Source organism: Coregonus clupeaformis, chromosome 7 (genome assembly GCF_020615455.1).
Source record: "Coregonus clupeaformis isolate EN_2021a chromosome 7, ASM2061545v1, whole genome shotgun sequence".
NCBI lineage: Eukaryota > Metazoa > Chordata > Actinopteri > Salmoniformes > Salmonidae > Coregonus > Coregonus clupeaformis.
The window spans coordinates 3,402,872-3,414,838 of NC_059198.1; the positions used below are offsets into that span (position 1 = coordinate 3,402,872).

The 11,967-nt window shown below is 44.1% G+C and overlaps 1 protein-coding gene across 1 annotated transcript; it reads left to right on the forward strand.

Moving 5' to 3' along the window:
* The first annotated feature begins 533 nt into the window (after positions 1–533).
* LOC121568784 (sterile alpha motif domain-containing protein 9-like) lies at positions 534–11,017 on the forward strand. Its single transcript, XM_041879209.2, has 4 exons — positions 534–580; positions 875–992; positions 7,902–7,958; positions 9,235–11,017. Exon 4 carries the CDS (start codon positions 10,047–10,049, stop codon positions 11,004–11,006), a length of 960 nt encoding a protein of 319 aa, XP_041735143.2. The 5' UTR covers positions 534–580; positions 875–992; positions 7,902–7,958; positions 9,235–10,046; the 3' UTR covers positions 11,007–11,017.
* The last annotated feature ends 950 nt before the right edge of the window (positions 11,018–11,967 follow it).

Genomic DNA, 11,967 nt, shown 5'->3' on the forward strand with positions numbered 1-11,967 from the left:
TAAGCATGACATAGGACGCCTCTGTCCCTACTTACAACTGTCATAAGCATGACGTAAGATGTCCCTGTCCCTACTTACAACTGTCATAAGCATGACGTAAGATGTCCCTGTCCCTACTTACAACTGTCATAAGCATGACGTAAGATGTCCCTGTCCCTACTTACAACTGTCATAAGCATGACACCGCTGTCCTCTGTCTGTCAGTGTGAACACCACTGTGGCCCCGCTGCTGTATGCTGACCAGTACCTGCAGCTGTCTACCTCCCTGGCCTCCTCACTGATGTCTGGGCTGGGGGAACACTACACCCCCCTCAGCCAGGACCTCAATTGGACCTCCTCACCCTCTGGAACAGGGACATGGCGCCCCATGTGAGTCTGACGTCATTATCATCATCTTCATCTTCGTCGTCATCATTAATTTGCTTCCTTTTTAAATCATGATCAGGAGTGGTAAGTCAGAAGTGTCTTCTTTATTCACCATGCAGGGCGATGCCAACCTGTATGGCTCCCATCCGTTCTACATGGTGCAGGAGGGGATGGAAAGGCTCATGGGGTCTTCCTGCTCAACAGCAATGCCATGGTTAAAAAGCATGTTGCTCCATGTACCATATCCAAAAGCTGAAATGTTTTGTTCTAATAGGAAAGCTTTGGTTTGAGCTAGTAGATTTTGTAATCCCTCTTTTGACGATCTGACAATATAATGGGTATTTAGCCTCGAGCAGACCACCATGGCTGTCGGCCATGCTACTTAGCAGCTCTGCCCAGAATGTCGGCAGTCAGTCTTTTTTTGTGTTTACATGGCACAGTACTTCTACTGTATCAGGATACAGGTGTAAATGATTGAGCCGAGTTTGACCTCTCCTTCTCTCTCTAGAGGTGGTCCTGCAGCCTAGCCCTGCTCTGACCTGGGTGGCTGTGGGAGGAATCCTGGACCTGTACATCTTCCTGGGCCCTGACCCTCAGTGTTGTCAGACAGTACCTCCAGGTTATAGGTATGGTTGTATATGACCTTTGACCTTTAGGTGTAACTTCCTGTCACTGAATATCCTTTTCTTGTCTCCTATCCCAGTGTTTCTATGGTGGGAAGGGCCACTGGTGGGTCACAACTAATTCCTTTTGGGTAATAGCTAAGGAAAGGATAGTGTCTGTCTGTGTCTTAGTGTCCTAGTAGTCTGAACATGCTCCCTCATCTCCTTTCCTTCATCTCCTTTCACTTACAGTGTGGGAAAATTCCATTTGTCTGTCATCAAATATGACAGACAAATTGAGAAGAAAAAAATCAAGAAAATCACATTGTAGGATTTTTAATGAATTTATTTGCAAATTATGGTGGAAAATAAGTATTTGGTCACCTACAAACAAGCAAGATTTCTGGCTCTCACAGACCTGTAACTTCTTCTTTAAGAGGCTCCTCTGTCCTCCACTCGTTACCTGTATTAATGGCACCTGTTTGAACTTGTTATCAGTATAAAAGACACCTGTCCACAACCTCAAACAGTCACACTCCAAACTCCACTATGGCCAAGACCAAAGAGCTGTCAAAGGACACCAGAATTGTAGACCAAAATTGTAGACCTGCACCAGGCTGGGAAGACTGAATCTGCAATAGGTAAGCAGCTTGGTTTGAAGAAATCAATTGTGGGAGCAATTATTAGGAAATGGAAGGCATACAAGACCACTGATAATCTCCCTCGATCTGGGGCTCCACGCAAGATCTCACCCCGAGGGGTCAAAATGATCACAAGAACGGTGAGCAAAAATCCCAGAACCACACGGGGGGACCTAGTGAATGACCTGCAGAGAGCTGGGACCAAAGTAACAAAGCCTACCATCAGTAACACACTCACGCCGCCAGGGACTCAAATCCTGCAGTGCCAGACGTGTCCCCCTGCTTAAGCCAGTACATGTCCAGGCCCGTCTGAAGTTTGCTAGAGTGCATTTGGATGATCCAGAAGAGGATTGGGAGAATGTCATATGGTCAGATGAAACCAAAATAGAACTTTTTGGTAACAACTCAACTCGTCGTGTTTGGAGGACAAAGAATGCTGAGTTGCATCCAAAGAACACCATACCTACTGTGAAGCATGGGGGGTGGAAACATCATGCTTTGGGGCTGTTTTTTCTGCAAAGGGACCAGGACGACTGATCCGTGTAAAGGAAAGAATGAATGGGGCCATGTATTGTGAGATTTTGAGTGAAACCTCCTTCCATCAGCAAGGGCATTGAAGATGAAACGTGGCTGGGTCTTTCAGCATGACAATGATCCCAAACACACCGCCCGGGCAACGAAGGAGTGGCTTCGTAAGAAGCATTTCAAGGTCCTGTAGTGGCCTAGCCAGTCTCCAGATCTCAACCCCATAGAAAGTCTTTGGAGGGAGTTGAAAGTCCGTGTTGCCCAGCGACAGCCCCAAAACATCACTGCTCTAGAGGAGATCTGCATGGAGGAATGGGCCAAAATCAAATCAAATCAAATTTTATTGGTCACATGCGCCGAATACAACAGGTGCAGACATTACAGTGAAATGCTTACTTACAGCCCTTAACCAACAGTGCATTTATTTTTAACAAAAAAAGTAAAAATAAAACAACAACAAAAAAAAAGAGCAGAAGTAAAATAAAATAACAGTAGGGAGGCTATATATACAGGGGGGTACCGTTGCAGAGTCAATGTGCGGGGGCACCGGCTAGTTGAGGTAGTTGAGGTAATATGTACATGTGGGTAGAGTTAAAGTGACTATGCATAAATAATTAACAGAGTAGCAGCAGCGTAAAAAGGATGGGGTGGGGGGGCAGTGAAAATAGTCCGGGTAGCCATGATTAGCTGTTCAGGAGTCTTATGGCTTGGGGTAGAAGCTGTTGAGAAGTCTTTTGGACCAAGACTTGGCACTCCGGTACTGCTTGCCGTGCGGTAGCAGAGAGAACAGTCTATGACTAGGGTGGCTGGAGTCTTTGACAATTTTGAGGGCCTTCCTCTGACACCGCCTGGTATAGAGGTCCTGGATGGCAGGAAGCTTGGCCCCAGTGATGTACTGGGCCGTACGCACTACCCTCTGTAGTGCCTTGCGGTCGGAGGCCAAGCAGTTGCCATACCAGGTGGTGATGCAACCAGTCAGGATGCTCTCGATGGTGCAGCTGTATAATTTTTTGAGGATCTGAGGACCCATGCCAAATATTTTCAGTCTCCTGAGGGGGAATAGGCTTTGTCGTGCCCTCTTCACGACTGTCTTGGTGTGTTTGGACCATGATAGTTCGTTGGTGATGTGGACACCAAGGAACTTGAAGCTCTCAACCTGTTCCACTACAGCCCCATCGATGAGAATGAGGGCGTGCTCAGTCTTCTTTTTTTTCCTGTAGTCCACCATCATCTCCTTTGTCTTGGTCACGTTGAGGGAGAGGTTGTTGTCCTGGCACCACACGGCCAGGTCTCTGACCTCCTCCCTATAGGCTGTCTCATCGTTGTCGGTGATCAGGCCTACCACTGTTGTGTCGTCGGCAAACTTAATGATGGTGTTGGAGTCGTGCCTGGCCATGCAGTCATGGGTGAACAGAGAGTACAGGAGGGGACTGAGCACGCACCCCTGAGGAGCCCCCGTGTTGAGGATCAGTGTGGCAGATGTGTTGTTAACTACCCTTACCACCTGGGGGCGGCCCGTCAGGAAGTCCAGGATCCAGTTGCAGAGGGAGGTGTTTAGTCCCAGGATCCTTAGCTTAGTGATGAACTTAGAGGGCACTATGGTGTTGAATGCTGAGCTGTAGTCAATGAATAGCATTCTCACGTAGGTGTTCCTCTTGTCCAGGTGGGAAAGGGCAGTGTGGAGTGCAATAGAGATTGCATCATCTGTGGATCTGTTGGGGCGGTATGCAAATTGGAGTGGGTCTAGGGTTTCTGGGATAATGCTGTTGATTGAGCCATGACCAGCCTTTCAAAGCACTTCATGGCTACAGACGTCAGTGCTACGGGTCGGTAGTCATTTAGGCAGGTTATCTTAGAGTCCTTGGGCACGGGGATTATGGTGGTCTGCTTGAAACATGTTGGTATTACAGACTCAGTCAGGGACATGTTGAAAATGTCAGTGAAGACACTTGCCAGTTGGTCAGCACATGCTCGGAGTACACGTCCTGGTAATCCGTCTGGCCCTGCGGCCTTGTGAATGTTGACCTGCTTAAAAGTCTTACTCACATCGGCTACGGAGAGCGTGATCACATAGTCATCCGGAACAGCTGGTGCTCTCATGCATGCTTCAGTGTTGCTTGCCTCGAAGCGAGCATAGAAGTGGTTTAGCTCGCCTGGTAGGCTTGTGTCACTGGGCAGCTCGCGGCTGTGCTTCCCTTTTGTAGTCTGTAATAGTTTTCAAGCCTGCCACATCCGACGAGCGTCAGAGCCAGTGTAGTACGATTCAATCTTAGTCCTGTATTGACTCTTTGCCTGTTTGATGGTTCGTCGGAGGGCATAGCGGGATTTCTTATAAGCGTCCGGGTTAGAGTCCCGTTCCTTGAAAGCGGCAGCTCTACCCTTTAGCTCAGTGCGGATGTTTCCTGTAATCCATGGCTTCTGGTTGGGGTATGTACGTACGGTCACTGTGGGGACGACATCATCGATGCACTTATTGATGAAGCCAGTGACTGATGTGGTGTACTCTTCAATGCTGTCTGAAGAATCCCGGAACATGTTCCAGTCTGTGCTAGCAAAAAAAGCCCTGTGAGCTTAGCATCTGCGTCATCTGACCACTTTTTTTTATTAACCGAAGTCACTGGTGCTTCCTGCTTTAGTTTTTGCTTATAAGCAGGAATCAGGAGGATAGAGTTATGGTCAGATTTGCCAAATGGAGGGCGAGGGAGAGCTTTGTATGCGTCTCTGTGTGTGGAGTAAAGGTGGTCTAGAGTTTTTTTCCTTTGGTTGCACATTTAACATGCTGGTAGAAATTAGGTAGAACGGATTTAAGTTTCCCTGCATTAAAGTCCCCGGCCACTACCAGCAACAGTGTGTGAAAACCTTGTGAAGACTTACAGAAAACGTTTGACCTGTGTCATTGCCAACAAAGGGTATATAACAAAGTATTGAGAAACTTTTGTTATTGACCAAATACTTATTTTCCACCATCATTTGCAAATAAATTCATAAAAAATCCTACAATGTGATTTTCTGGATTTTTTTTCTCATTTTGTCTGTCATAGTTGACGTGTACCTATGATGAAAATTACAGGCCTCTCTCATCTTTTTAAGTGGGAGAACTTGCACAATTGGTGGCTGACTAAATACTTTTTTCCCCCACTGTATGTGAAAGAACTTGACTGGTGAAAGCAAATACATTTTCCACCGTTAGGCACCATCCACCATATAGGCGTTATCCACCATATTGCTCTAACCTTTTGTGAATCTTCCGTCATACAGTGGGGAAAAAATGTATTTAGTCAGCCACCAATTGTGCAAGTTCTCCCACTTAAAAAGATGAGAGAGGCCTGTAATTTTCATCATAGGTACACGTCAACTATGACAGAGAAATTGAGAATTGTTTTGTCCAGAAAATCACATTGTAGGATTTTTTATGAATTTATTTGCAAATTATGGTGGAAAATAAGTATTTGGTCAATAACAAAAGTTTCTCAATACTTTGTTATATACCCTTTGTTGGCAATGACACAGGTCAAACGTTTTCTGTCGGTCTTCACAAGGTTTTCACACACTGTTGCTGGTATTTTGGCCCATTCCTCCATGCAGATCTCCTCTAGAGCAGTGATGTTTTGGGGCTGTCGCTGGGCAACACAGACTTTCAACTCCCTCCAAAGATTTTCTATGGGGTTGAGATCTGGAGACTGGCTAGGCCACTCCAGGACCTTGAAATGCTTCTTACGAAGCCACTCCTTCGTTGCCCGGGCGGTGTGTTTGGGATCATTGTCATGCTGAAAGACCCAGCCACGTTTCATCTTCAATGCCCTTGCTGATGGAAGGAGGTTTTCACTCAAAATCTCACGATACATGGCCCCATTCATTCTTTCCTTTACACGGATCAGTCGTCCTGGTCCCTTTGCAGAAAAACAGCCCCAAAGCATGATGTTTCCACCCCCATGCTTCACAGTAGGTATGGTGTTCTTTGGATGCAACTCAGCATTCTTTGTCCTCCAAACACGACGAGTTGAGTTTTTACCAAAAAGTTCTATTTTGGTTTCATCTGACCATATGACATTCTCCCAATCCTCTTCTGGATCATCCAAATGCACTCTAGCAAACTTCAGACGGGCCTGGACATGTACTGGCTTAAGCAGGGGGACACGTCTGGCACTGCAGGATTTGAGTCCTTGGCGGCGTAGTGTGTTACTGATGGTAGGCTTTGTTACTTTGGTCCCAGCTCTCTGCAGGTCATTCACTAGGTCCCCTCGTGTGGTTCTGGGATTTTTGCTCACCGTTCTTGTGATCATTTTGACCCCACGGGGTGAGATCTTGCGTGGAGCCCCAGATCGCGGGAGATTATCAGTGGTCTTGTATGTCTTCCATTTCCTAATAATTGCTCCCACAGTTGATTTCTTCAAACCAAGCTGCTTACCTATTGCAGATTCAGTCTTCCCAGCCTGGTGCAGGTCTACAATTTTGTTTCTGGTGTCCTTTGACAGCTCTTTGGTCTTGGCCATAGTGGAGTTTGGAGTGTGACTGTTTGAGGTTGTGGACAGGTGTCTTTTATACTGATAACAAGTTCAAACAGGTGCCATTAATACAGGTAACGAGTGGAGGACAGAGGAGCCTCTTAAAGAAGAAGTTACAGGTCTGTGAGAGCCAGAAATCTTGCTTGTTTGTAGGTGACCAAATAGTTATTTTCCACCATAATTTGCAAATAAATTCATTAAAAATCCTACAATGTGATTTTCTGGATTTTTTTTTCTCAATTTGTCTGTCGTAGTTGACGTGTACCTATGATGAAAATTACAGGCCTCTCTCATCTTTTTAAGTGGGAGAACTTGCACAATTGGTGGCTGACGAAATACTTTTTTCCCTCACTGTATGACGAAGCGTATGTAGCGCTTGGCTTCACTGTGACTACGGTGGGAGATGTTACTTTTTTCCCCCACTGTATATGACAAATATAAACGTTTGGCTATATGTTTTGATCACAACTAAAGCTGCATAAATAACTCTAAATTAAGCATATAGGAAGACCTGTTTCTTTGTTAAGCGCTCAACAGAATAGCCGCATGTGCGCACTCCTCAAATCTTTTGGACAAAACATCCTTTCTATTTTATTATTTTATATGTTCAATTGTATTCGTCATAATATAAAATAATGCCACAGAATTCGAAGCAAATCTTGTTTGCCAAATTAATTAGTGTAGCCCACAGCCATACGACATAGCCAGATCAGGGCCTAACACAACTCGGTATGCTATAATGTTTATCTGAAATAGACTACATTTTCTTCATATCATGTTTCTTTAGACCTGTCTAAAATACATAAGGGATTTATTGTGATGGTGTAGGCTATGGTTTTATTAGACTTTTTAAAATGTAGATGTTCCAAAGGTCTGCGTCAGTGGCTTTTAGGCGACGCATGGAAGCCAGGAGATGCTAAATGTGTTTATGTTAATTACCGTGAGACCGGCAGTTAGTTGCATTGACAATTACCGGCTGACGAAATGTCATGACTGCCAGAGCCCTAAACGGGACAGCAGAGTGCTGATGCACGTAGCGCATAAAAATCGTCTGTCCTCTGTTGCAACACTCAGCACAAGAACGGTTTGTTTTCTATTCACAGCCTACTAAATGCTGTACTACTTTTGTAGTTTATGTTAAATGTCAAATATGTTTAACTGAGCAACACACAGTAGAAAAACAAGCAGTGCTATTTTAAGATCATGTGGTTGATTTGCAAAATAAAAGATGACAAATTATTAATAGTTACTATTTTCCTCAGACTGATTATACAAGACCCTACTCAGCAGTGAGCTCGTAGACTGAAGTGGAATAATGGGTAAGAAACAGTTTTGGAGATATTGGTGTAATGATAAGTATTAGTAGAATATAAAATCATCATTAATATAGAGTACCAGTCAAAAGTTTGGACACACCTGCTCATTCCAGGGTTTTTCTTTATTTTTTACTATTTTTTTTACATTGTAGAATAATAGTGAAGACATCAAAACTATGAAATAACACATATGGAATCATGTAGTAACCGAAAAGGTGTTAAACAAATCAAAATATATTTGAGATTCTTCAAATAGCCACCCTTTGCCTTGATGACAGCTTTGCACACTCTTGGCATTCTCTCAACCAGCTTCACCTGGAATGCTTTTCCAACAGTCTTGAAGGAGTTCCCACATATGATGAGCACTTGTTGGCTGATTTTCCTTCACTCTGCCATCCGACTCATCCCAAACCATCTCAATTGTGTTGAGGTCGGGGGATTGTGGAGGCCAGGTCATCTGATGCAGCACTCATCACTCCTTCTTGGTAAAATAACCCTTACACAGTCTGGAGGTGTGTTGGGTCATTGTCCTGTTGAAAAATAAATGATAGTCCAAACCAGATGGATGGTGTATCGCTGCAGAATGCTGTGGTAGCCATGCTGGTTAAGTGTGCCTTGAATTCTAAATAAATTACAGACAGTGTCACCAGCAAAGCACCCCCACACCATAACACCACCTCCATGCTTTACGGTGGAAACTACACATGCGGAGATCATCCATTCACCCACACTGCGTCTCACAAAGCCACGGCAGTTGCAACCAAAAATCTCAACTTTTTCGCTGTTCTAATGTCTATTGCTCGTGTTTCTTGGCCCAAGCAAGTCTCTTCTTATTATTGGTGCCCTTTAGTAGTGGTTTCTTTGCAGCAATTCGACCATGAAGGTCTGATTCACACAGTCCCCTCTGAACAGTTGATGTTGAGATGCGTCTGTTACTTGAACTCTGTGAAGCATTTATTTGGGCTCCAATTTCTGAGGCTGGTAACTTTAATGCACTTATCCTCTGCAGCAGAGGTAACTCTGGGTCTTCCATTCCTGTGGCGGTCCTCATGAGAGCCAGTTTCATCATAGCACTTGATGGTGTTTGCGACTGCACTTGAAGAAACTTTCAAAGTTCTTAATTTTCCGTATTGACTGACCTTCATGTCTTAAAGTAATGATGGACTGTCGTTTCTCTTTGCTTATTTGAGCTGTTTTACCAAATAGGGCTATCTTCTTTTGACTGGTAGTGTAAGTAATAAATCACTGTTAATTTATGTTTCTATTTTTTATTCTACAGCAGAGGAACTTGATGAACTGCCTGTTGAAAAATGGACTGACTCCCACATGAGCTCCTGGTTAAGAACTATTGGAGTGAAGGAGCAATACATCAAAAAACTTTATGAGGAAGATGTAGATGGGAGAATCCTCCTTGTACTGACTGAGGACTATCTGAGAAAAGAGATTGGAATGAAATCAGGACCAGCTCTGTTGATCATCAGAAAGAGAAATGAGCTTGTAGACACAAAACAGAGAACTCAGGGCAAGGAAAAGCCTCAAAGTAGCAACAATAGTGAAAAGGGAAGTAAAAAGAAGAAGCAGGGATCAGCTCACCAGATTCCAGAGACAGATCAAGGTATTTCAGAGGAAGAGAAACAAACTCATCAAGGACAATCTGAGGACAATGTGTTAACCACAAAGAGAGACTGCAAGCCATGGCCATTTGACAAAGAAGGCATTGATTTCACATATGTCAAACATAGTGTTCTGCAACCTGAATCTGGTGTATTTGATCTGATCTCTCCCTGTCATGAGTACAAGTCACTTGACAATACTGCCAAATTGAACCGCACAAGACTACAGGCGACATTTTCCAAAGAGGTTCTCAAATTCGGTGCTGGCTGCATGAATATCAGATAAAATGTTACAATACACTTTGGTGTGATAGACAGTAGGGATGATGCAGGCTATGTGCATGGCGAGATAATCGGTGTTCCGGTTTCTGAGAAAGATACATGTTGATGCATTGGATCACATTGAGAGGAGTTTCTCTCTCTCTCTGACAGCGAGCATGTGCGACAGTGCATTCGCCCACCTCGGTTTATAGAGGTCATGGACATGTATAGCACAGAACAAAGATATGTGGTGGAGGTTGATATTGTTCCCTCCATAAGCATTGTTAAGAACCGAGTGTACTCTGTTCGTCTGCCGAACTTCAAAGAGTCCTCTAACAAGATTGAGCATGAAAAGGAAACAATCTATCGCAGGGTAGGATCTAAAACCGAGCCAGTGAGTGATCAAAATTACTTCTACCAGCGAGACAGAGATGGCCGAAGAGAAGAGGCTGAGCATTGTCGATATATTAACACCCCAGACATCTGCCAAGACCTTGGAAGGAAACTCACCATGCTGATAACCAGTGGCAAGAAATTCATTGAAAAGGAGAAATGGTACATTCTTGTCACTAACAAGTTCAAACCAGATGACTTGAGCAACATTGACTTCTTGCTCAACATGAACATTTTCTGTGTGTTCGACTTCTACCCAGATTCCAAGCTGTCAGGACTGTGCAGTAAAAACATCCAGCACCATGCTGCAAATATACATTTCATGCAGAACTACAAAATACCAAGTGGTATAAGCATTGCCGATTTTGTGAGCCATTTGCATTTGTTTGAGCAAACTAGCTGGATCTTTTGCAATGGACGAAGCGATTACAAAGGGAATGAAAACCCCTCTGATGAAATGATATTGATTAAAACGAAGATGACACTCCTCAGGGAATCCGTGTCACTGATCTGCAAACAGATCTTGCCAAAAGGAACATTCACTGTGGTCTTCCTTCTCACCTCCCCAGTTGAGAAACCACTTTTGCACACCTTCTATGAGTTCTTCACAGATATGGAAGGTCATGAAGACATCATTTGCATCTCAGAATCTGAGGACAACTATCAGAAATGGCAATGTTTTACAGAGGGTTTATGTGGAACAGAAACTGTGAACCGTTCCAGTGTTGTCGGGATGAAAATGAGCCATGTTGATGCGACACCAAACACTTGCCTATCTACCTGAAAGGACAGTGCCTTCTTGAAACTTCGTGAGGAGAAAAGGATGTATTCCTTGGAAATCCTGAGTGTCAATCATTGTGATGAAACAAGCGACGATTACATCAAAGCAGAAAAAGAAAACATTGAAAGACAGTTTTACCACGGGGAAAGAGTGACCTGGTTGCATTTCTGGCTTGCAGAGAATACGTTTGTTGGAGAAGTGATTCAAAGGGATGCATACAGGTAGGTCTCCGAACTTCTCACTGACACTATGAAATGGGGTGTAGACAGACCTGTGAACAGTATCAACATCTACCATCACCCAGGAAGCGGTGGAAGCACAGTGGGAAGGCAGGTGCTGTGGAACAACAGGAAAGACCTAAGATGTGCTGTTGTGAAGCAGTCATACTCAGCAGCCATTGTATCTGAACATGCTGTTCAACTCCGAGAGTATGAGGAAAAAGATCCTGAGAAATGTCTCCCAGTGCTCCTGTTGATAGAGGACTGTGACAAAGAATACCTTGATGAGATGAGGAATTAATTGGAGTTTTCCATCAACACTAAGAAAATCAAACAAGGAACACCGTGTTTCATTCTGTTGAGCTGCAGACGATCACATAACCCAGAGAAGATGTGCAAGGTCTCGCCATTGCAGAATGTAGCTGTCACTCACAAACTATCAAAAGAAGAGAAGAGACAGTTTGCTGGGAAACGGCAGCAGCTTGAAGAACAGTACCAGCCAGAATTCATTTTGACATTCATCTTGATGAGTGAAGAATTTGAACACCAGAAGATTGTTGAGTATGTTGCGCAATTTGTGAAACATTTGCTCCAAGGCATCGATCATGAAGCAGTCGTCACTCGGCTCATTCGGTATGTGGCATTGCTCAACACTTATGTTCAGAACTAATTCATTTCCCAGTCCCATTGCGAAGCTCTGCTAGTATTCACCATTCATATGGATCGATTCCACCAGCATGCTTTTG

Coding starts and splice junctions, on each gene's coding strand:
- LOC121568784 (XM_041879209.2), top strand. CDS start 10,047: ATGGACATGTATAGCACAGAACAAAGATATGTGGTGGAGGTTGATATT.